The sequence below is a fragment of the Pleuronectes platessa genome, chromosome 2, assembly GCF_947347685.1.
Source record: "Pleuronectes platessa chromosome 2, fPlePla1.1, whole genome shotgun sequence".
In the NCBI taxonomy this organism is placed as follows: Eukaryota; Metazoa; Chordata; class Actinopteri; order Pleuronectiformes; family Pleuronectidae; genus Pleuronectes; species Pleuronectes platessa.
The window spans coordinates 4,943,045-4,963,479 of record NC_070627.1 but is presented as its reverse complement, the minus strand read 5'-3'; the positions used below and the strand labels follow the sequence as shown (position 1 = coordinate 4,963,479).

General features: G+C 45.0%; 1 protein-coding gene across 1 annotated transcript in view; it reads right to left on the bottom strand.

Moving 5' to 3' along the window:
* Window positions 1-206: 206 nt before the first annotated feature.
* Window positions 207-20,435, bottom strand: part of chd5 (chromodomain helicase DNA binding protein 5) — a 35,518-nt gene continuing 15,289 nt past the window's right edge. The window contains exons 5-39 of the mRNA XM_053444586.1: window positions 20,365-20,435; window positions 20,151-20,263; window positions 19,864-19,993; window positions 19,474-19,640; window positions 18,598-18,825; window positions 17,475-17,681; window positions 16,365-16,576; window positions 15,589-15,720; window positions 15,288-15,396; window positions 14,942-15,133; window positions 14,627-14,827; window positions 14,000-14,137; window positions 13,724-13,845; window positions 13,430-13,603; window positions 12,610-12,751; window positions 12,345-12,476; window positions 12,064-12,181; window positions 11,849-11,973; window positions 11,512-11,758; window positions 11,205-11,377; window positions 10,880-11,054; window positions 8,959-9,045; window positions 8,750-8,838; window positions 7,750-7,883; window positions 6,551-6,695; window positions 5,201-5,360; window positions 5,025-5,104; window positions 4,669-4,864; window positions 4,512-4,589; window positions 4,267-4,410; window positions 3,080-3,188; window positions 2,735-2,867; window positions 2,361-2,577; window positions 1,414-1,577; window positions 207-368 (exon numbers count right to left, since the gene is read on the bottom strand). The exon at window positions 20,365-20,435 is cut by the window's right edge and continues 171 nt beyond it. Coding sequence (XP_053300561.1) covers window positions 207-368; window positions 1,414-1,577; window positions 2,361-2,577; window positions 2,735-2,867; window positions 3,080-3,188; window positions 4,267-4,410; window positions 4,512-4,589; window positions 4,669-4,864; window positions 5,025-5,104; window positions 5,201-5,360; window positions 6,551-6,695; window positions 7,750-7,883; window positions 8,750-8,838; window positions 8,959-9,045; window positions 10,880-11,054; window positions 11,205-11,377; window positions 11,512-11,758; window positions 11,849-11,973; window positions 12,064-12,181; window positions 12,345-12,476; window positions 12,610-12,751; window positions 13,430-13,603; window positions 13,724-13,845; window positions 14,000-14,137; window positions 14,627-14,827; window positions 14,942-15,133; window positions 15,288-15,396; window positions 15,589-15,720; window positions 16,365-16,576; window positions 17,475-17,681; window positions 18,598-18,825; window positions 19,474-19,640; window positions 19,864-19,993; window positions 20,151-20,263; window positions 20,365-20,435 — 5,206 coding nt within the window. The remainder of the gene's footprint in view (window positions 369-1,413; window positions 1,578-2,360; window positions 2,578-2,734; window positions 2,868-3,079; window positions 3,189-4,266; window positions 4,411-4,511; window positions 4,590-4,668; window positions 4,865-5,024; window positions 5,105-5,200; window positions 5,361-6,550; window positions 6,696-7,749; window positions 7,884-8,749; window positions 8,839-8,958; window positions 9,046-10,879; window positions 11,055-11,204; window positions 11,378-11,511; window positions 11,759-11,848; window positions 11,974-12,063; window positions 12,182-12,344; window positions 12,477-12,609; window positions 12,752-13,429; window positions 13,604-13,723; window positions 13,846-13,999; window positions 14,138-14,626; window positions 14,828-14,941; window positions 15,134-15,287; window positions 15,397-15,588; window positions 15,721-16,364; window positions 16,577-17,474; window positions 17,682-18,597; window positions 18,826-19,473; window positions 19,641-19,863; window positions 19,994-20,150; window positions 20,264-20,364) is intronic.

Sequence of the window (20,435 nt, the reverse complement as noted above, 5' to 3'; positions counted from 1 at the left end):
GAACTTGCACTTAAACTTTGACCAATCAGCTCCAAAAGTTAATCATCTAGAGAAACATGCCAAAGTATTAATCCCACCAAGTTTGGTAGAAATCTGTCCATGCATTTTTGAGTTATATTGTACAAACACACACTCACACACACACACAGTAAAGTACACAGTACAGTTAAGCACCAGAACATCCTCCCTCTCCCACCCGTTTCAAGTCACCTGTTATCCCACTGCAGGTGTTGATCCTTACCGCTGACGTAGGGGCCCATCGGCATCTGACTGTAGTTCACCATGGGCTGCCCCCCCGGGCCCCTGAAGCCGCCGGCGAAGCTGCTGCCGTACATCTGGGAGCAGCCGAACGCCCCCTGGCTGAAAGGCTGAGGGGACAGACATGAAGTTAACCTGCTGTGGGTGAGAGATTCACAGGACCGACAACACAAGACATGGGAATCAGACAACATGTCATAGAGATTCAGAATATTGTCTCAGGGGCTCAGTCAGATACACAACGACAGGAGCTGAGCAGCCGGGACACATGATGAATATATAACCTGTTGTGTAAGTGAAAATAAAACACACACACACACACACACTCCTGTAGGAGAACAGGTGCAGGAGACGAGGACAGTAATGAGACAGACGCGTCTCCTATAAAATCCTCCGGGACCGAGACGTGGTAGAAGTGAAGAACTACTTCCCCCCCCCCCCCCCCCCCCGGGGACAGTGAGTCTCCTCAAGTTCCCTTCTGCAGGAACACTGTGGGCGCTGAGTCGTGACCACAGGAACACTTCAGGGTTTTTTAGACCGGAGCCGTTTAATTTGACCAAAGTTCTTTTCACAGGTTTAACTGACAATGTTCATCAGTTGGTAGAAACCATTGAAGGTGCAGAGGGGAACAAACTTCTCCTCATACAAAGAGTTAGTCACATGCTTTACTTTCGGCCAGCAGCAGATTCCGTGTTATTGTGATGATGAAATACTAGTTACTGTCAAAGTCTCCCATGTAATATTGTTCTGTTCTGATCTCTATAAACAGATTCTACATGTGAATTTGCAGAAATCTGTCGGCGAGGGATAAGATCTTGGGGGCCGGAAGGTTCTGGTTTACGTTTCTAGTTCGACCAATCACGTTTGAGCAGGCGTCAGTTGTGTTGAAGATTTATATGAATATAAGATAAAACATTTGACTCATGTGAGAAAAGAAACGAGCCGGATTGTAAACGATGAACTGGGAACAGAAGAGAGTCTTGGCCATGATATACCCCAGAGGCCATTCAGTAGTCAGACGCTAGCTGAAGGCCTCAGAGCCTCCTTGGGTCTCTGTTCTATCTAAATTCTAGTTATTATTATTTTCATTATCGTGAGAGATTGACGCGTTGGCTTCCTTCTCTAGAGTCACGTGACCCTCCCTGAACATCTCACCTGCTGCGGCGGCGGCTCGCTGCCTCGGCTGGTGAGGCGGCTCAGGATGCTCCTCTCCGACATCTGCAGCCGCGCCGACACCGGAGGGATCCGGGACAACATGTTGGGAAGTCGAGTCACATCGGCCTTCATGTCGCTCAGAAGCTCCTCCAGCTGGTTCAGCACTGAGAGAACACAGAGCACACACGACACGTCAGAGAGAGGAACACACAACGTAGATCACGCAACATGTCAGAGAGAGAAACACACGACATGTCAGAGAGAAACACACACAACTCGTTAGAGAGAGGAACACACAACATGTCAGACAGGTGTTTCACTTCTGTTCAATAAATGCTGCAGGTCTGGTATCAAATTAGTGAGAAAAACAACACAACTGAGACTAAAAGCAACAAAAGTCTGGAGAAATCATCTTTAAAATTAGTGAGCAAACTCAAATCATTAGAAACAAATAATCCGGGGGGGTATTTGGGCCTGAAATTAACAACTGCCAAAAACTAAAAGCCATAAAATCTGGAATAGAAAGAAAACACAAATACAAACAATTGCATAGAGCATCAATTCAGAAACCTTTTCATAAACTGTACTAAATATAATATTCTTTAAATGAAGCATAAACATAAAAGCACTTCCTTTCTGCATTGTTTTATTCTGTAAAATAAAAGTTTTCATGTCGGTATCGAGTAAAAAAGATATCAAACATGATTTTAGAGAATATAAGTTGATTTTCATTTGAATCAGGATCCTCTAAAGTACTTCATTAAAAGATATATCTTTAGTGTTGCTACAGTAATTATAGAACCATCAAGCTAAACATCTATTATTCCAACAGATAAACATGGTGGTCAAAAATTTGAAATCAAGATATTGATACTACATTTTTGAAACATTAATTTCATGCAGATGTTGTGTGGGAGCCCCTGGCAGACGAGGCCGAGGTTCATTACATCTGTTGCTATCTCTGAGACCTTTGTGCAGCACGGCGTTGGCCGGCTTGTTCCCGCCCAGCGACTCTTTGGACAGGTGCTGGTGGGACTCGGCCAGACACTCCACCTCGGCAAAGCGCGTGTTCAGGGCCATGGCCGGGTGGCTGGGGTCCTGGGTCATGTTCAGGTAGGCCGCCCGGCGCAGCTGCTCCTCGATCACCAGGGCCTGCTCCAGCAGCTTCAGGGAGAAAGAGAGAGAGAGAGAGAGAGAGGGGGAGGGGGGGGGGGGTGAATCACAAGAGGGAAATATTCAGACAAAACAAATCCTCTGATCCTTGAACTCGTCTGTTTCTCAGTTGTTTTTGATTTTTAATGATGGAAACTCAGCGATTTGCCTTAAAGCGGCGAGCCAGGAACTTGTTCTTCATCTCCAGGTAGTTGCTCTTGTGTATCTCGGTCTTAAAGGGCTCGTTGAGGATAGCGTAGCGGGGGTCATTCTGAATGTCCTGCCAGCGAGCGTAGCCGTGTCTGAGTCGGGGTCAAGAAACAAAAACAACAACAAACACAAGCACAGAAAAAAACCTCATAAAAGTTCTTCAAATAAAAACAGAGAGACGGCTCCGCAGAGTTTTAAATGGCTCCTTCCACCGCCCCCCCCCCCCCCCTCCGGCCGTGAGCAGCCCCACCACCGCGGCCCAGCTGCCGGAGCCTCTCGCTCACACATCTGGATGAAAGGATACGTCACGATGCCGGCCAGCAGCCAGTAGTCGTGGCGGCGGTGCCAGATGTCGTGCATCTTCCCGGAGGACAGCGCGGCCCGCTCCTCGGTTTGCCACAGGGTGTGCAGCTCTGAGTCAAACACAGAGGGCGTGTGTGTGTGTTTTAAAAAAGAAACACAAAGTAGGTAAGTGAGGAAACAGTGGGAGCACATTGACAACACAAATCAAGACGGATGAGAAAAACACAACAACTTCATTACGTGTTCAGAGAGCACAACTCCAGGAGACGTTAAACAGAGTCTGGCAGGAGGAGGGGATATTATTAATAAACTCGGGAGAGAGTCATGAAATCAAAATCGTTATATTTAGGAGAAAGAGCTTCCAGCTGTGAGGAAAACAACTTCTGAGTGAAATCAGCTCGAGTCACTTCCTGTGCTCACTGCTCATTTGTCTCCAGATAAGATCACAACCGGCTCATCGCTCCGACTCGTAACGACAGAGGAATCATTTAAGTTCCCCGATTAAATCTCAGCCGCACAATATTACACAACAACATTATGGAAATGAGTCTGAGCCTTTGAACAACATATTGTTATGTTTTTGTCTTCTTTTAGACCAATGTCTAACATGAGATTCAAGTTTATTCTGACAGATTTAAACATTTAAAACCAGGTTTGAAACTAAAATAATCAGACAGGTCATATTTGTTCACTATGATATATTGGGGCCATATTCAAAAAATTAAATTCAGAGATTTCGAGAATAAAGTCAAAATATTACGAGAATAAAGTTGTTATTCAACGAGAAAATTGCTAATTGATAAGAAAGTCATTAGAGATTTAATATAACGGTCTTCGTGGTTCTTTCTTCAGAGTTTCATACATTAGATTTACACAGACTAGACTCATACAAGTATAAATTAAAGAGATGCTCCACATTCCAAATTTAACTATTTTTTTCTAATATTCCGAAAATAAAATTACATGTAGCTTAAAATTCTCTCCTATATTTACAAAATATCTTTCCCCTCTTTAATTGGCCCTAATACTGCGTTATAGTTAATGAGTTAAGTTACATGAACACTATTTAAACTTTTATTTCTCCATGTGATCAAATTATTCTCATAAACATGAAAACACACTGTGTTCTCTATAGTTTCAGAAGCTACTTCACATTTTCTTTTAAAATTAAACTTCCCTTATTCTTACCTGTGAAACCTCCGTCAGCAATATTAAACATGAACTTGGCTTTGAACCCGTTCCTGTCCTCCTTCCTGCTGTCGTCCAGCTCCTCCAGAGTGTCCTTGTCCCCGTTCAGCCGTCCGTCCAACGCGTCCTCGCTCTTCACATCGTCTGCAGCAGCAGCGACATCAGAGGAGTCGATTTCAAAAGAGGAACAAACACCAAACAGGAAAATATCACTGATTGCTTCGATGGATCGATAGTTTGCATACCTGGCTTGTTCTCCTTGTCTTCACTTTTGGCCAGAGGAGAATCGTTTTCTGCTTTTTCTGGGTCCCTGCAGGGATCGGCTGAGGAGACAAGAGGCATTTGAGGTGAAATTAAAAAACCTCACAGAGATAAAACTCCTGAATCTGTAGCACCACTCACTTTTAGGTGAGATTTGAGCGGAGGACAGCTCGGCCTGCTTCAAAGCCGACTCTTTGGGGTTGGCATGTGGCTCCGTCTTTGTGGAGGGCGTCTCGCTGCCGTCCCTCTCATCTCCCGTCTTCTCCTCGGAGCTGGCCTTGCTCTCCTCGCTGTCAGCCGCCTTCTCGGGTGCAGAGGCCGGCTCCGAGCTGGAGGTCTGGGGAGGAGAGAGGAGGAGAAAAGTTTGCAGAGGACAAAGAGACGAGTTAAAAAAGGTGTGGAAGTTTGACAACGGCGTCTTCGGAGACAACACGAGATGGACGAGACGCCGGAGGACAGCAGAATGAAAGAGACGTCTGGTGGAGGGAGGGACTCACCTCCTGCTCTGAGGCTTTCTTGCTGTCCTGCTCCGTGGTCTCCTTGTCCTCCGTGCTCCCCAGGAGGGACTCGCTCTTCTCTGCAAGTCAGAAAACAGCAAAAGCTCAAACTTCTTATCTTATCTTTTTAAAATCTTTCTGAGCAGGAGCTTCAAAGTGGAAGGCTTTGATCTGACCGGGGGGGACGGGGGTGCCGGGCTGAGTGGCCACGGGGCTCAGTGGCACCGGCGTGTTGGGGTCGGAGGACACGCTCTCCGTCAGCTTCTTCAGCTCCATGCCGATGGGAATCAGATCCGGAGAACTCAGCTTCCCGTTCACGTGCTCGAACTCCTGCACCTGCACAGAGTGACATGTGAACATCATTAGATTATATACATCACATTGTATTAATTATACATATGATATTAGATATATTTGACTTACGCATTCAACTTTAATTTGCTTGTAGTTCACAATTAGCCTAGTTTTGAATTTAGTGAAGATGAAACAATCTGACTTATGACTGATCGGTTTGTTGACTGGCTCCTGACATTTTCTGTTGTTTGTTGGTTTGTTGTTTGTTTGTGTGTCAGCAGAATTACACAAAAACTGCTAAAAGCATTTTCAGGAAAGAACCCATTAAATGTAGCTGTTTACAAAAAGGTTTATCTATGAATTTATTTGACATTTTCACTAATGAGTCTGTGAGTGTGAACAATTTGTTGCAGATTCATATAAAAATCCAGATAGAGCAGATTTAAATGTGGTTTCATTTGGTAGCAGGCTTTGTTCAACTACAACTGATGTGAAGATGAGATCATGAGGATTGATTTGATTTGTATTTTCTTATCAACCTGTCACTCCTCCACAATGGAAATTATGATTTTCATGACTGTTTTCCTATCTTAGCAATAAGGACTGAGTGAAGTTGATTGAAGTTGAAATATTCTCGCAGCTTCTCAGATGAAATGGAAAGTATCTAAATGATGTGAATGTCTCGCTGAATATGGAGACATCTGCAACCACTAAAACCAGATCTACTGGGATACGGATCTTTCTCCCAGTGTCTGAGTAAAGTGAGGTTTCTCCCTTATAATTCAATTTAACCTAATCTCCTCAAAATTGGACAACAAACCAAAACAACACAATAGGTGTATGAAGGTGATGCTATCATACATATTTAATATATATTATGAAGTCTATTAATTGATTAGTTACTTAACTGGTTGAAATAATGAAGTGAAATATGCCAAACAATGATTCCAGCTTCTCAAATGAGACAATTTACTGCTTTTCTTTGGTAAATATAACTTCTATGTGAATATTACATGTTTTTGTATTCTGAAATCATAACCCTGATTCCCAGAGAACACACAAACCCGTTTCCTCTCCTGTCTTCAGCCTCACAAAGCGAACAAACATCTGAATTTGTAGTTTGAGTTGAAAACAGCGTCTTGTCAGCAGCTGCCTCTCGATGAACAGTTTGACCCACTTCCTCGAGTCTCACCGGCGCTGCGGCGGAGAACCCGGTGTTTTCGGTGTTTTACCTTTTTCCTGACGAGGGACATGACCCCGATCCTGGTGAGGACGTGCTGGCGAGACAGCCCCTCCCGCGGGACGCCATCAGCAAAGGTCTCCGCCCCGTCCGCCCCCGGCTCACAGAGGTGTCTCATGAACAGAGACACATAGGCTCTGATGAAGGAAACACTTAGAGTTAGATTCCTCTGAGGTCACCGGCTCCACCGCCATGTTTTTAAACTGCTGTTGACTACTGGGGAAAAGTAAAGGCAGCACCTGTAGCACCTGTAGCATTAGTACTGTTAGAATGGGGTAGTAGTGGTTGTTCATGTAAATCCAGGTTGATCAATATATATTGATTTGATGATAATGTATCGACCAATATGACACTAATCTGCGTTTACGTTTGTCAATATAAAAACTAAGATGCGCATTCACGTTTCTTAATTGAAGTTGTATGTATTGTTTTGTTTTTATTTATATATATGGGTATTTTATAAGCTTATTACAATATTTCTAAACTGGATCCATATTTAAATTTGACTACTTTACCTTTTTAAGGCTTTAATTTGTCTATGGTAGTTTTCTATTGCTGTGAGTTTGGAGAAGGCTTTGAAAAATCATTTAAAGTTTAATGTAAATTAAATATGATGTAAGACCTAACTGAAGAAATGAAACATGGAGAATAAAGATCAATTGGAGACTAACGACCTCTGTGTCTGTAGAATATTCACAGTGACACCAGTGGAAGCAGTTTTACAAGCTGTTGTAAGACCAGTAACAGTACCAGCAGTCGAACCAGTAGAGCCAGTAGTGACCGCAGCAGCACCAGTGGTGTTGAAACTTGATTTGTTCGTGCTTTGCTTGAGAAATAACGAACAGAACTCAGGGCTACAAAGATTGTTTGTGCAATGTTTGGGTTTTGGTTCATTATACAGAGAGAGAGAGAGAGAGAGAGAGAGAGAGAGAGAGAGAGAGAGAGAGAGAGAGAGAGAGAGAGAGAGAGAGAGAGAGGTAACCCTGAAACTGGCAAGGCCGACTTTTAAAGAGTTTATGAGAGAGCTCTGGAGCTTTGCTCTCGGCAAACCAATTAAATACGAGAAACTGACAAAACAGCCGGGAGCTGCTTCTTAACTTGGCAGAAAATAAAGTCCTGTGTGAATAGACAGTTGTGGTCGAATCACCTAAAACCATCACACTCCCAGTATAGAAACTAGTGGACTCTCACCTGAACTCTCGCTCGCTCTTCCCTCGCAGGTCCCTCACCAGCCAGTGGGAGTTGAAGGCGTCCTGCGGCGGCATGCCCCAGCGCATGATGGCGTTGAGGAAGGCTTTCCTCTGGCGGGCGTTGAACCCCAGAACCTTCAGAAGAGAGAGAGAGAGAACAGCTTCACACTGAGAATCTCAACCAACAACCAGAGCACGTTACTCTGATAGCTACACACGACAGATTGTACTGAACTACCTGGGGAGTGTACAGTCACGTGTCATGTGATGTGTTGTGTGTTTTATAAAGTAACTAAAGGTTACTCAGCAGGTTGTTATACCTTCAGCTACACAAACAGGTTTGTGTTAGTTTGTCTGTCAGATGATTGGATGCCACCACGTTCCCAGACGATCTCAGAGATTACTTTGGTGAATACAACTTTATTATGACCTATTATAAGAGTAATGGCCGGAAACTACACAAAAATCGGATTTATTGTTATAGAGCGCCCACCCCCCCCCCCCCCACAGTCCCCTTATGAAACCACATTTAAATCCACTAGATCCAGATTTAACGCACTCATACATCAGTCCCATAAAATGCCAGATCTTTCTTTCCATGAATATCCATATTTTATTCCCTGAGAAAACTTTGAAAACTTTGAAAAACAAACCCATAAGTTAATTCAAGTGAGAAAAACAAATCCCTCGATCCGCCAAGCATTGAATGGGTTCTTTTTTTTAGCCCACGTCCCAGACTTCCTCTAAGATATGTGGAAGTTTACCAAGTTTTGTTTTTGCTGACAAACAAACAATAACCTCATTGGCGAGGGTGAAAACAACGCAATAGTTTATTGATCTTAAATCACAGAGTAGTGATGGATTACCCAGGATCAGCTGGGGATTGGTGGTGTTTACTTGGGGCATCAGCTTGTTTTGATGCTATATGTTGGTCCCTCATCCCAACACGTGTGGCCTCTACCCAGTACATGTTGAAGAAAGGACCTGGAGCCCTGACTCACCTCGATACTGCCTCCAACACGAGCCAGTAACGGAGGCAGAGGTTTGTCTCTCTCGCTTTTCATCTGCCGACGAGACTGTCTGCGACCTCCTGCAACCAAACAAGTCAGATCCACAGTCAGGAGGATGCCCCCACCCCCCCCACCTCGGTGTAATGTGGTGTCACCGCCCACAGAGAGGCACGATGATGATGTCATACGCTGACTCCTACCTTCAGGCCTCTCCTCGAAATCTTCGTCCTCGTCCTCGGACCCCACGGAGTACTCCGACTGATTGTCTGAAAGATCACCCTGCCACTCTGAGCACATACATCACAGAGAAACAGTACATTGTGTTCGCTCCCGCCGGTGGCCACCCGAGGGCGCCGCGGCACCGCCGAGTACCGCGGACCACTACAGCCGGGGGAAGGCTCGCGCTCTGCCGCCCCCTGGTCCTCTGGAAGAGAGGTGAGAGGACACTACTCCGCCAGGCAATCACTCGAGACTTAGAGGGCACTCTGAGCCGTGAAATCTCTCACTCTGTCGGCTGCTGTTGAACTGTGGCGCAGCTTCAACACCAGCCGAGGAAACTCGATAACCGAGACACCTGAGAGCTCCAGGCCGGTGGAACGCTCCCTGTGGAGGATTTGATGGAGGTCAACAGCTCTCGGTCACACTGGGGGATTAATTCCTGTCCAGTTTTTGTTTAAATTGAAAAAAATGTCTGCGTTAAGGGGATAGATCACAGAAAAATGCTTAAATTCAAGCATGATCTACTCCTTCTACTGCCGATGGGGGGTTGGGTGGATTGTTTGAGTCCACAAAGAACTTCTGGAGTTTCAGGGGTAAACTTTGTTGCACAAGAAATCCAATACAGTTGAAGTTGATTGTGTCTTCTTCTTCAGACGTGATGAAAAAAGGGATAAAACATAAATGCTGCTTCTGTGGTGTCATCCAAGTGTGTTTCTGATAGAGGTGCATTCAAAAGCCGGGCACCTTGGAACACCGCACACACTCTTGCCCAAGGGCATGGGCATGGGCATGGTGCGTGTTCGTGTGGCTACATCAGCTAGCATAGCCACTTCCGGTAGTGCACTTTTAGGGTTAACACTTGGTGTAAATAACCGCGTTTTGAGTTGAATTTGAATGTCGGGGCTTGAGGACACTTGGATGACACCACACGAGCAGTATGGAGCCTTGTTATGTTATTTCTGTTGTTTTAATTCGTCTGAAAAGGAGTTCACTTCGGCCGTTCACTTGATCCGTTCACTCAAACACTTCATCCTTCCTCTCCAGTATCTAGTGGTGAGTAGATAACGAGTGAACTTTCATTTCTTGGGGAACTGTCCCTTTAAGTCGAGCACGTGAGGAAACAGCAGCAGCCGCCTCAGTGTCCCTGTTCTGTTATTGAATTAACAGGATGTCACACTATCGATCGCAGCGCCTGGTGCACGAGAGCTGCTGACGTGCAGGAGAAGCCACAGAGAGGAAGCTCCACTGGTCTGTGCACCACTGACGCCATCGACACAACACATCTCCTGTTTCTGTAAAGTCTCAAATGACTTCAGGGAAACGTCACATGTTGTGTTGAGCTGTTACACAACAGACAAGCTTCCATTTGGGCGGCTGATTGGCAGATCGGAATCGGAATCGAGCGACTTCTTCTAAACGTCGATAGAAACGTTTATTTTTCAACTGAAATATCAAAAGTGTTAATCTTCAATCTCATCATAATGGGCAGCAGCTCCCAGAATTTAACTCACAGCATTTAGTATCGACTGCTCAGGCCTTAATGCTCTGCTTAGCTGCTAAACTGCATGAAGATCATTTGAGGGTGAAAACAAACAGATCCATTTTTTTTTTTTTTAAACCAAACAGGAGCCTGCTGAGTTGTTCTTTGGAAAATTGAGTCTTTTCTTTCTCGGAAATTTGTTTTTTGGCTCGTGTGCTACAACCAAGACACAAAGCTTCTCCTGCATCATCTCTTGAATCAGCAATGAGGCCAAATCCTGGTGTAACTGGTAAAAAAATGAACAACATGGCAATCTTAAAGATTAACACTTTATAAATTAGTCTCGGTGAAGGCAAAGCGGGTGATGTGAGTCCTGTGTGTGTCTGTGTGTGTGTGTGTGTGTGTGTGTTGACGCAGCCTACCCTGATCCTCCTGCGTCGTGTCGTTGTAGTTGACCTGCTTCCGGATGCGCTTGCCTTTGCCCAGGTTCCGAGCCAGATCCTCCTGCTGCTGCTCGTAGTGGTGACGGAGGAGCTTCTCCCAGTATTCTGGATCCACGTTCTCCTCCTGCTTGATGATCTCCCGCTCCACCTCCTCCTGAAAACACACACAGAAACACAAACACACAAACACACACGCTAGTAACTCCTATAAATGAGATTTCCATCCTAAAGGTCTCTTTTTCCTTTGTGTGACCCCAACTCGCCCTGATCATCACCGGGCTGAGGAACACGAGTACCCCCTCACCTCTCCCTCTTCCTCCTTCACCACGTACTGAGCCACCTTGAAGGAGCTCAGGTACTCGTTCATGTTCTGGATCTCCGTGTCCTCGGTGGCGCTCCGGTTGCGGTCCAGCAGGTTGGAGATGGCATCGTCGTCGTAGTGAATCACGTTGCCCTCCTCGCAATCTTTGGTGTCACCTGTTGATGACCAAGAGGAGCAGATCAGGGTGGATGGAGACGTACGTTGGAGAAACACAAGCAGTGTTCAGTTCTGACGTGGCAGACGGAGAACCGAGGGAGCCTCTGGACACTGGACTCACCATCAGACCTGCCCATGGCCCGGGCCGCCTCGATTTCATCTTTGAAAAGCTCCTCCGTGCCAAACTTGAGGATGTCGTCCAGCTCCTGTTTGGACATGGATCCGGTTTTGGAGCCCAGGCCCGGCCGCACCACCAGGTGGGTGAGCATCATCTTCCTCTTCGCCACCTGGGTGATCCGCTCCTCCACCGAGCCTCGTGTCACGAAGCGGTAGATCATCACCTTCCTGTTTTGGCCGATGCGGTGGGCCCTGCTGAAAGCCTGGGGATGACAGCACAGCACCGGTAAGAAGCAGCTACAACAACGGCTACACAAATCAGACAAGTGTGCAAGTGCGTCGTGAATCGCTACCTGAATGTCGTTGTGAGGATTCCAGTCGGAGTCGTAAATGACCACCGTGTCGGCGCTGGCCAGATTGATGCCGAGGCCTCCGGCTCGTGTTGAGAGCAGGAAGCAGAACTGCTGAGCCCCCGGCGCTGTGATGGAAACCAGAGCAGAGGGTTGATGTGCAGAAAACACACACACACACATGTAGAGTAACACATCATGCATCGTCACCAACTCACCATTGAAGCGGTCGATGGCCTCCTGTCTCAGGCCTCCGGTGATTCCTCCGTCAATTCGCTCATATTTATAACCTTCAAACTCCAAGAAATCCTCCAGAAGATCCAACATCTTTGTCATCTGGGTGAAGAAAGTTTTACAGCTGCGATCAGACTGACTGGAATTGTGTTAAACCTCAGAAAAGAGTGTATCTGTTGAAATATCTGGAATTTCAGTTAATTCTCCAGAGACAACTGACGTGTCTGTTTCAAAGTCACAGACACAATATCCACTGGACTACTACCTGAGAGAAAATGAGAACTCTGTGTCCCTCGTCCTTGAGTTTCCTCAGCATCTTCTGAAGCAGCGTCAGTTTCCCTGAGGACTTCACCAGCTGGCTGCCGTCATAAGAACCGTTGGGTAACACAGGAGCTTCCTGCAAAGATGGAAAAAAACATAATTCCAGAGAAATACATATTTCATTGACGTGGAACAGATTTGTATTATTTTTTATTTTAACTTCCTGAGTGATTGACAGGTTCTGAGCCGTGGTTGTGTTCTGTTCTCACCACAGCAGCCACAGGGAACAGGTAGGGGTGGTTGCAGCACTTCTTCAGGTCCATCATGATGTTCAGCAGCGACACCTGGTTCCCTCCACCTTTGGAGTTCAGGGCCTCGAAGTTCCGCGTCAGGATGAACTTGTAGTATTTCCTGAAAGGTCGGAGGTCAGAGGTCAGATTCATTCAAGAGGAGTGAAACACAAAATCACATTTACCGTTAATTTGCACCACACTGTAAAAAATATGATGTTCAATTTACTTAAATGTATTACAGCAAGAGGCTGCACAAAATACATTTTTTAAATATTGACAGTTGAGTGTACATTTATTTTTATTTTAGAATAATATTGTTATATTTATTAATAATAATAATAATAATGATTCTTTTAGGTATTTTAACATAATTATATTTATGATTTACTGTAATTGTTAAGGTTCATTTAACTACAATTACTTATGTACATTCACCTCAATTGATTTCAAAATTAAGTTTAATCTTAGTACATATTTTAAACCGCACCCCCCCCCCCCCCCCCCCACCACCACCTATAATCTATATATGCATAAACACAAAACTCCTTCTTTATGGAACGTAACACCATCAAGACAACTTCATACATCTGCAGATTAAAGCTTCTTTAGACCATATTCAAGTTTTGTATCTTTTGAGTTATATGGTCTTATGAAGCTCTTACTTTTTAGATTTAAAATATATATAAACTGTTGATAAGAACCATGTTTTATCAAATGTCCCTGACACCAACAATGCACCAGTCAACTCTTACTACAACCATCCTCCCTTTAATGTCTCCGCCCTCCTGGGCCTTACTTCTGCATGGGGCTGAGCTCCACCCGGACGATCAGCTCCGTCTTTGCCGGCATGTTCTTGAACACGTCGACCTTCAGCCTCCGGAGCATGTGAGGGCCGAGCAGGTCGTGAAGCTTCTTGATCTGGTCCTCTTTGGAGATGTCGGCGAACTCCTCCAGGAAGCCGTCCAGGTTACTGCACGGGTCACAGGTTATTAAAGGAGGGAGCAGCAGCGGAGAACAAATGAAAAGACGGAGAACGGAATAAGAGAAGCAGGGGGATAAAGACGATGGGCAGAAGAGAGGAAGGTCTTACTTGAAGCGCTCCGGTGTGAGGAAGTTGAGCAGGTGGAACAGCTCCTCCAGGTTGTTCTGCAGAGGCGTCCCAGTCAGCAGCAGCTTGTAGTAAATCTTATACCCGTTCAGAATCCTAAAAAACTGCACAGGGCGCAGAATGTACAGAATATGATTGAAATGACGTGGCCAAACTTTATTTCTTAGATTACAGTGGAGGACAAACATTTCCCACTTGTTTCTACTCCTTTCTTAACCCGACCTTTTAATGGGTTTGACTCTTTCGAGGCTGTTGTACCTTTGATTGGTTGTTCTTCAGCCTGTGGGCCTCGTCTACCACCAGACAGGCCCAGGTGATGGAGCCCAGCACGGCTTGATCTATGGTGATCAGCTCATAGGACGTCAGCAGCACGTGGAACTTGATTTGAGTGTCTTTCTGCAGGCGGAGGAACAAAGAAGAACACAGGAGCGTTTCACATGTGGCCCGATTTAGACGTAGGATCCTTTGGTGAAGAGAAGTTATTTAAATACTCAATTGTCGGCACAGAAATCCAACTCTTCTGTCAATTAAAGATTTTAAAGTGGAGCCCGACCGATATGGAGTTTTGGGGGTAAATGCCAATATTGATATTAGGGAGTAAATAATGTGCATAAACATATTAAAAAGATGACAAAGATAAGGTATAAGGATTTATATTTTTTACGAAAGTAAAGCTTCAATTATAAATGAAAAGAAAATACAAACGAATATGTAGAGATTTTTTTTATATAAAAACAAACATCTATTCTGCAATTTTCATATTCAAAAACTTGAAAGTGAAATGTCTCTGAAAGGCTCTTTAATCAGCCAATGGATGAATCCCTCAGGCTCTAGTTCAAACTCAAGTATTGGATGTGGGTGTGGTCTTGGGGCAGTTGACCTCACCTTCATGCGAAACACCTTTCTGCCTGATTTCACTGCGTTGTCCTCGAAGGTGAACTCGTTCTCCCGGATCGTGGCCCTGCTGTCTTTGTCCCCGGTGTACGTCAACACGTAGAAGTCCGGGGCCCACATCTCGAACTCCCGCTCCCAGTTGATGATGGTGGAGAGCGGCGCACTCACCAGGAAAGGCCCCTTGGAGTGACCCTGAGATACAGAGAGAGAGAGAGAGTCAGGGAGGGAAGACGTTCTCATGATCCAGCTGGATAATCGATGTCCCACGTGAATCAATGAAGAGCAAACATGAGGACAGTCCCTCACCTCCTTGTACAGTGAGTAGAGGAACACTATGGTTTGCACCGTCTTTCCCAGTCCCATCTCGTCGGCCAGGATGGTGTCGGTGCCCTGAGCCCAGGAGAACCTCAGCCAGTTCAGGCCCTCCAGCTGGTACGGGTGCAGCGTTCCTCCAGTGGCGTTAATGTACCACGGCTGGTGCTCGAACTTGATGGTTGGCTGAGGACGTGACCGTACAGTGGTATGAAGTGTTAATAAAGGTAGAAGAAGAATATAATAATCCTACAGCATCACTTCTGAGAGGTTCTGCTGCAGAAATCAGCGAGAAACCCTGAAATTCTTTCACTCATCTGCCCTGAACATCCCGGCTTACATCTATGATGGGAGCGTCAGGAGGGACCTCCTTTTTCTGATGGTCCTCTTTGAGTTTTGTTCCTTTCCTCGCCACCAGGGGGCGTTGGTCCTCCCCTAGAATCTGCTCCCTGATATAAACAAAAAAAGAGAAAAGGAATTGCAGCAACATGATGAGCCAAACAACTCAAACAGGGGAATCACACAGCTAGAGGGCAGGGCAGAGGAGAAGTCTGTGTTTATATTCATATCTTCACTGTCGTCTCCAGACCATGAGGAGCCACTGTGGAAATAAACTGGTTTAGAAATGCTGCTGAACCGACCTGTGGTCCCAGTAGAGAGCTATGTGACTGTCGTAGTCTGGGACGTCGAAGTCATCCACCTCCCAGGTGCACTGGTCGTAGGGCAGGTCTCTCCATTTGATCAGGTAGTGCACATCGCCATCTTTATCAAAACTACAGGGAAGAGGAGGCATAAAAACAAAGGAAACTTCATTTTCTAAATTAGATTTGGTGTAAAAGACTTTTAATAAAACCAGGTAAAACTATTTTCTACAACACAAGATCTGGAGAGATTATCTGGCCAATCAGAGCAGACTGGGATGAATCAGGAGGGCCCCCCCCCCCCCTCCTGATTCATCCCAGTCTGCTCTGGGGGGATCTTAAAGAGTCAGGAGCTAAAACCAAGTGTTTCAGACAGAGGCTGAAATGAGGAGCTGCAGCAAAGGTTATTATGTATGTTTAGTTTTGCTTTTAATATCTCATATATATCTGTAGTGAAACATATGATTAGACTTTATACTGAATCTGTCTCGAGTGAATTTCTGAAAAGTTTGTAAACATGTGAAAATGAACGTTCTGGTTTTCGCTTTGGATAAAAACAACTTTCTGTTCTCTTGGAACCTCCATCACTGAAGTTTTCCCTGAGACTTGAATCACGGTATTTCCCGTGTTACCACATTTAAAGCCACATGCGGTGAAGAATAATCTCCATCTATAAAAAGCAGGATTACAACGAGCATAAACCACCGAGCACCAACTTAACGTCCACAACCACAAATCTGCAAAACATCTGGATGTGAGAAGCCGTGAGCAGCCACCTGTGGTTGACCACCCGGTGGATCACCATCCACTCGGGTTTGATGCCGTAGCGGTAGAAGCGCTCATCCATCGCGGCGTACTGGGGGTCCTTGCTCTTCCTCTTCTCGTTGTTGAGCTCCTCTTCTCCGGAGCCGTAGTCGAACGGCGGCGGCTCGTCCATCTCGTTCTTTCTCTGGTAGTTCCGGTACATGACGGTGTGGTACAGCTCCAGCTGCACAGCCACAGGCAGAGAACAAGAATCCTGCTTAGTCTCAATCTGCACCAACTCTCTGTTCTCAAGAATGTAGATTATTCAGCCAAAGCATAGAAACTCATTGGATTCAGAGCTAAAAGTTTCAGAATCTAATGAAGGGAAAACGGATATGAAGTTAATTAGGAAACGTGTCCTGTTGCTGAAGAAGAGATGAAACTTCTCATTGTTCTATCATCTCTGAATTAAATGTCAACAAGGTTTGTGCTCTGAAATGCTCATTGATTGTATATATCCTGAAGACTGATAGTTAACTGGCTGTGTGATCATGCATTATAATATTATGTTTATCATTAAAAATGTACTTTTGCACATTTTCTGTATAACATATACTCATTAAATTATTCCATATGTATTCCTCTAATTCACTAATGTACACAAATAGATACTTTTACATACCATTTTCAGATTCAGAATATTATGCTATACTTTATTATCATTTATATAAATATATACATATATCTTTATATAGATATACTATATATAGTATTATACTATTTAGTATACTACTGTCAAATCATAATTTTGTTATACTTTATGTACATGTATATATTTGAATAATTAACGATATACAATTTGTATTTTGTACCATATCCTTACAGCCGTCTAAATATATATGTATAAGTTTATTTCACTATTTCCTTATAGATAATACACTTACACAGTCACATACTCAAGTACCTTTCAGTTAGCGTATCTTATATACATATTTACTGTATTTTTGTATATTGTATTATTTTATTCTATTATCTTATCTTCACATTAAAAGACATGAGGTCAAAGATCCTCTTTTGTGTTTTCCATATTGAGAGAGTTCCTTGTCCCTGTGGCTAAAGCGAGCCCCAGTGTGTCCTCTCACCTGCAGCTCGCTGACCCAGGAGCAGTGCCAGTGCGACAGACCCGCCCACTTCACGAAGAACTCCCTCTCTGCGCGGCCCTTGAGGGGGGGCTTGGTCAGCGGGTCGTTGGGTTTCCCGTCGGGGCCGTCGGGCAGCTCAGCCGGCAGTGGAGGCTCCCCCCACGTCCAGTGCAGAATCTTCTGTACTTTACCTTTCAGCGGGGGACACTTAACAGAAGACCAGAAGAAGAGTGAGAGTGAATACACAAACATGATATCAGATGAATGTAGTTCACATTAATATGCAGATTAATTCAAACACAAACATCCTAATGAGGAAGCTCACGTCTAAAAAAAAAAAAACACTTCCTGTATATTCAGAAACCAAACTATACAAATCATTTCTAGATTCAAGCTGACACTGGTTTTTAACTCTCACCCTCACAAACTTTCTGATAACTTCACAGAGACGATCAACTTCTGTGGCCACAGGCACTTTATCATTTTATAAAATACAGTGTAGAGACTTATTTTTCACATCTTAGTCCCGAGCTTGTTTTTCTCTCCCATGACTCATCAGAACATTTCCACCGACCGGGTTAAGTCAAATAGCAAACTTGTTTTTTTGTAAGATTCCAAACTAACAATATCGTTGAAATTATAAGTGAATATAAGAGATTGTAGAAATCATGGAAATATATATTCTTTAGAAGTTTAGGAGGCGAGTTTAAGACGTTGCATAACCAATAAGCCTAAGAATTTAGGACTGGATGCATATTTGTATTATTTAATAGTCATTCCATCCGTTATCTTTATGTTTTAAATATCTTTTGAGGGTCATCAGGGGCTGGAGCCAATCCCAGCTGACCAGAGTCCAGCTGCACCCACACCAGGTTTCCAGTGCATCCCAGTGTCAACAACAAACAGAGACAAAGAACCATGTGGAACCATTAGAGTCTCTAATTCACCTAATCTGCATGTGTAGGGGCAGGAAGCAGGAAGTACCCTGAGTAAACCCCCACAGACATGAGACTCCACACAGAAAGGGCCTGGTCCTGGTCGGTCATTAGGGGTTAGGGTTAGAGAGCCAAAACGGCTGACGTGCTAACCACTGCACCACCGTGCCCCTGCGGCCTCGACTCACCATGCACCGCGGACACAGCCACTCTCCGTTGGGGATCTCCGGCAGCGGCGGGTTGAGGCAGTGGATGTGGTAGGAGGACGGGCAGGTGTCGCAGCACAGCAGCTCTCCTCCATCTTTACACACTCTGCAGAACTCCATGTGGTCGTCCTCCTCCTCCACCACCACCTCCTCCTCCTCCTCCTCCTCCTCATCCTCATCTTTGGCCTCCCACTGGATTCCCTCTTTCTCCTGAGAGACGCAGTTTGGACACAAGTGGTTTCAGCAAGGTCACACAATGACAGATTAAATGATCACACCTTCTGCTGGTAAAATAACCCTGATTATTACTATGAGGCCACATTAGGATATATGAGGTATAGTGTTGGTTGTTTTTACTTGGTGATCAGAATCAGAATCAGAATCAGAAGGTATTTATTGCCAAGTAGGTTTACACCTACCTGGAATTTGCTCTGGTTATTGGTGCATACCATACCTTGAGTGCACTATAAGATATGTAAAATAATGTGTATGCAATGACGTGTGACTTTACAGATGCTGAATAAATATAAGAATCTAAGGAAACTTATAGTCCAAAGTATTAATTGTACTGTTCTGAAGATACTGAGAACAAAAGTTCCTGCTCCAGAAAAAAAAGAATATTCTGGATATTTTCGCATCATGAAACTCAAATGAAGGAAAGTGAGAAAAATATGATTTTATATATCCATATATATTATTGGATGATTCAATCTACATCAATATGTGTTTAGGTTTCTCACGTATGTCCCCCCGGCTTTTATTTCTTTCAGTTTATAGAGGCACAATTGAAAAGGTGACAGTTGCTGATGTGAAATTGAGAGAATAAAAAAATCGGGATAATCCAACTGGTCGGCTCACACAGTGCGGGCAGCTCCATTTGCCCTCGGGGGCCTTCTCCAGCTCGGGGTCCAGGCAGACCAGGTGGTACGCTCTGGGACACGTGTCACACAGGATGATCTCTCCGCCCTGTGTGCAGACCTCACAGTAGTCCTGGTGGTCGGTCTCGTAGCCGTCCCCGTCCTCCTCTGCAGACGGTGAAGGACAAGTTACACAACAAGAGACAAGAGTGTGAGGGAAAAAAACGTTCTTAGAATAAATAAAAAGCTTATAAATACATTTTGGATTTGCTCGTGAGCTGTAATCAGCCCGGGATATTGTGTTTGTGAGTGTGGAGGAGAGGGAAACACACACACACGCACAAAGACACACACACCGCAGAGCGAGGCGAGTGTGAGACAGTAAACATACTTTTCCTTTTTTTCCTCCCACGCCGGGCCTTCTTCTTGGTGGCGGCCCCCCCCAAGGTATCGGAAAACACTGAGGCACTGTGGATGCTGATGTCATCAAAGTCGGACTCCTCCAGGAAGTCCTCCTCACTCTGGAGGAGCAAACACACACAAGAAGAAGAAAATAAAGAGCTCAGAGCCGCGGTTCGTAGTAAACAGTGAGAAGAAGAGGAGGTGAAGAAGAGGAGGTGAAGAAGAGGAGGAGATGAGGTGAGAGGGAAATAACAATCAGATAAAACCAGGTTGTACCGAGGAGGCTTTCTTCTTCTTCCCACTCTGGCCCGACTTTGATTTGGTCTTTTTCGGCTTCGGCTTCTTCTTCACCTCCTTCACCGACTTGCTTCTCTTCCTGACTCCCGGTCCTGAGACACACAAACACAAACACACACACACACATCCACACAAGTTAATCAAGTTGTGCTCCTGCTACTCCTTCTTTCTGCCCCACTCCACCGAGCCTTACCCTTGCCCTCTTTGGTTTTGGCTTTCTTGACCGGCCCCGGCAGGGAGCTCGGCTGGCTGCCGCCCACAGTC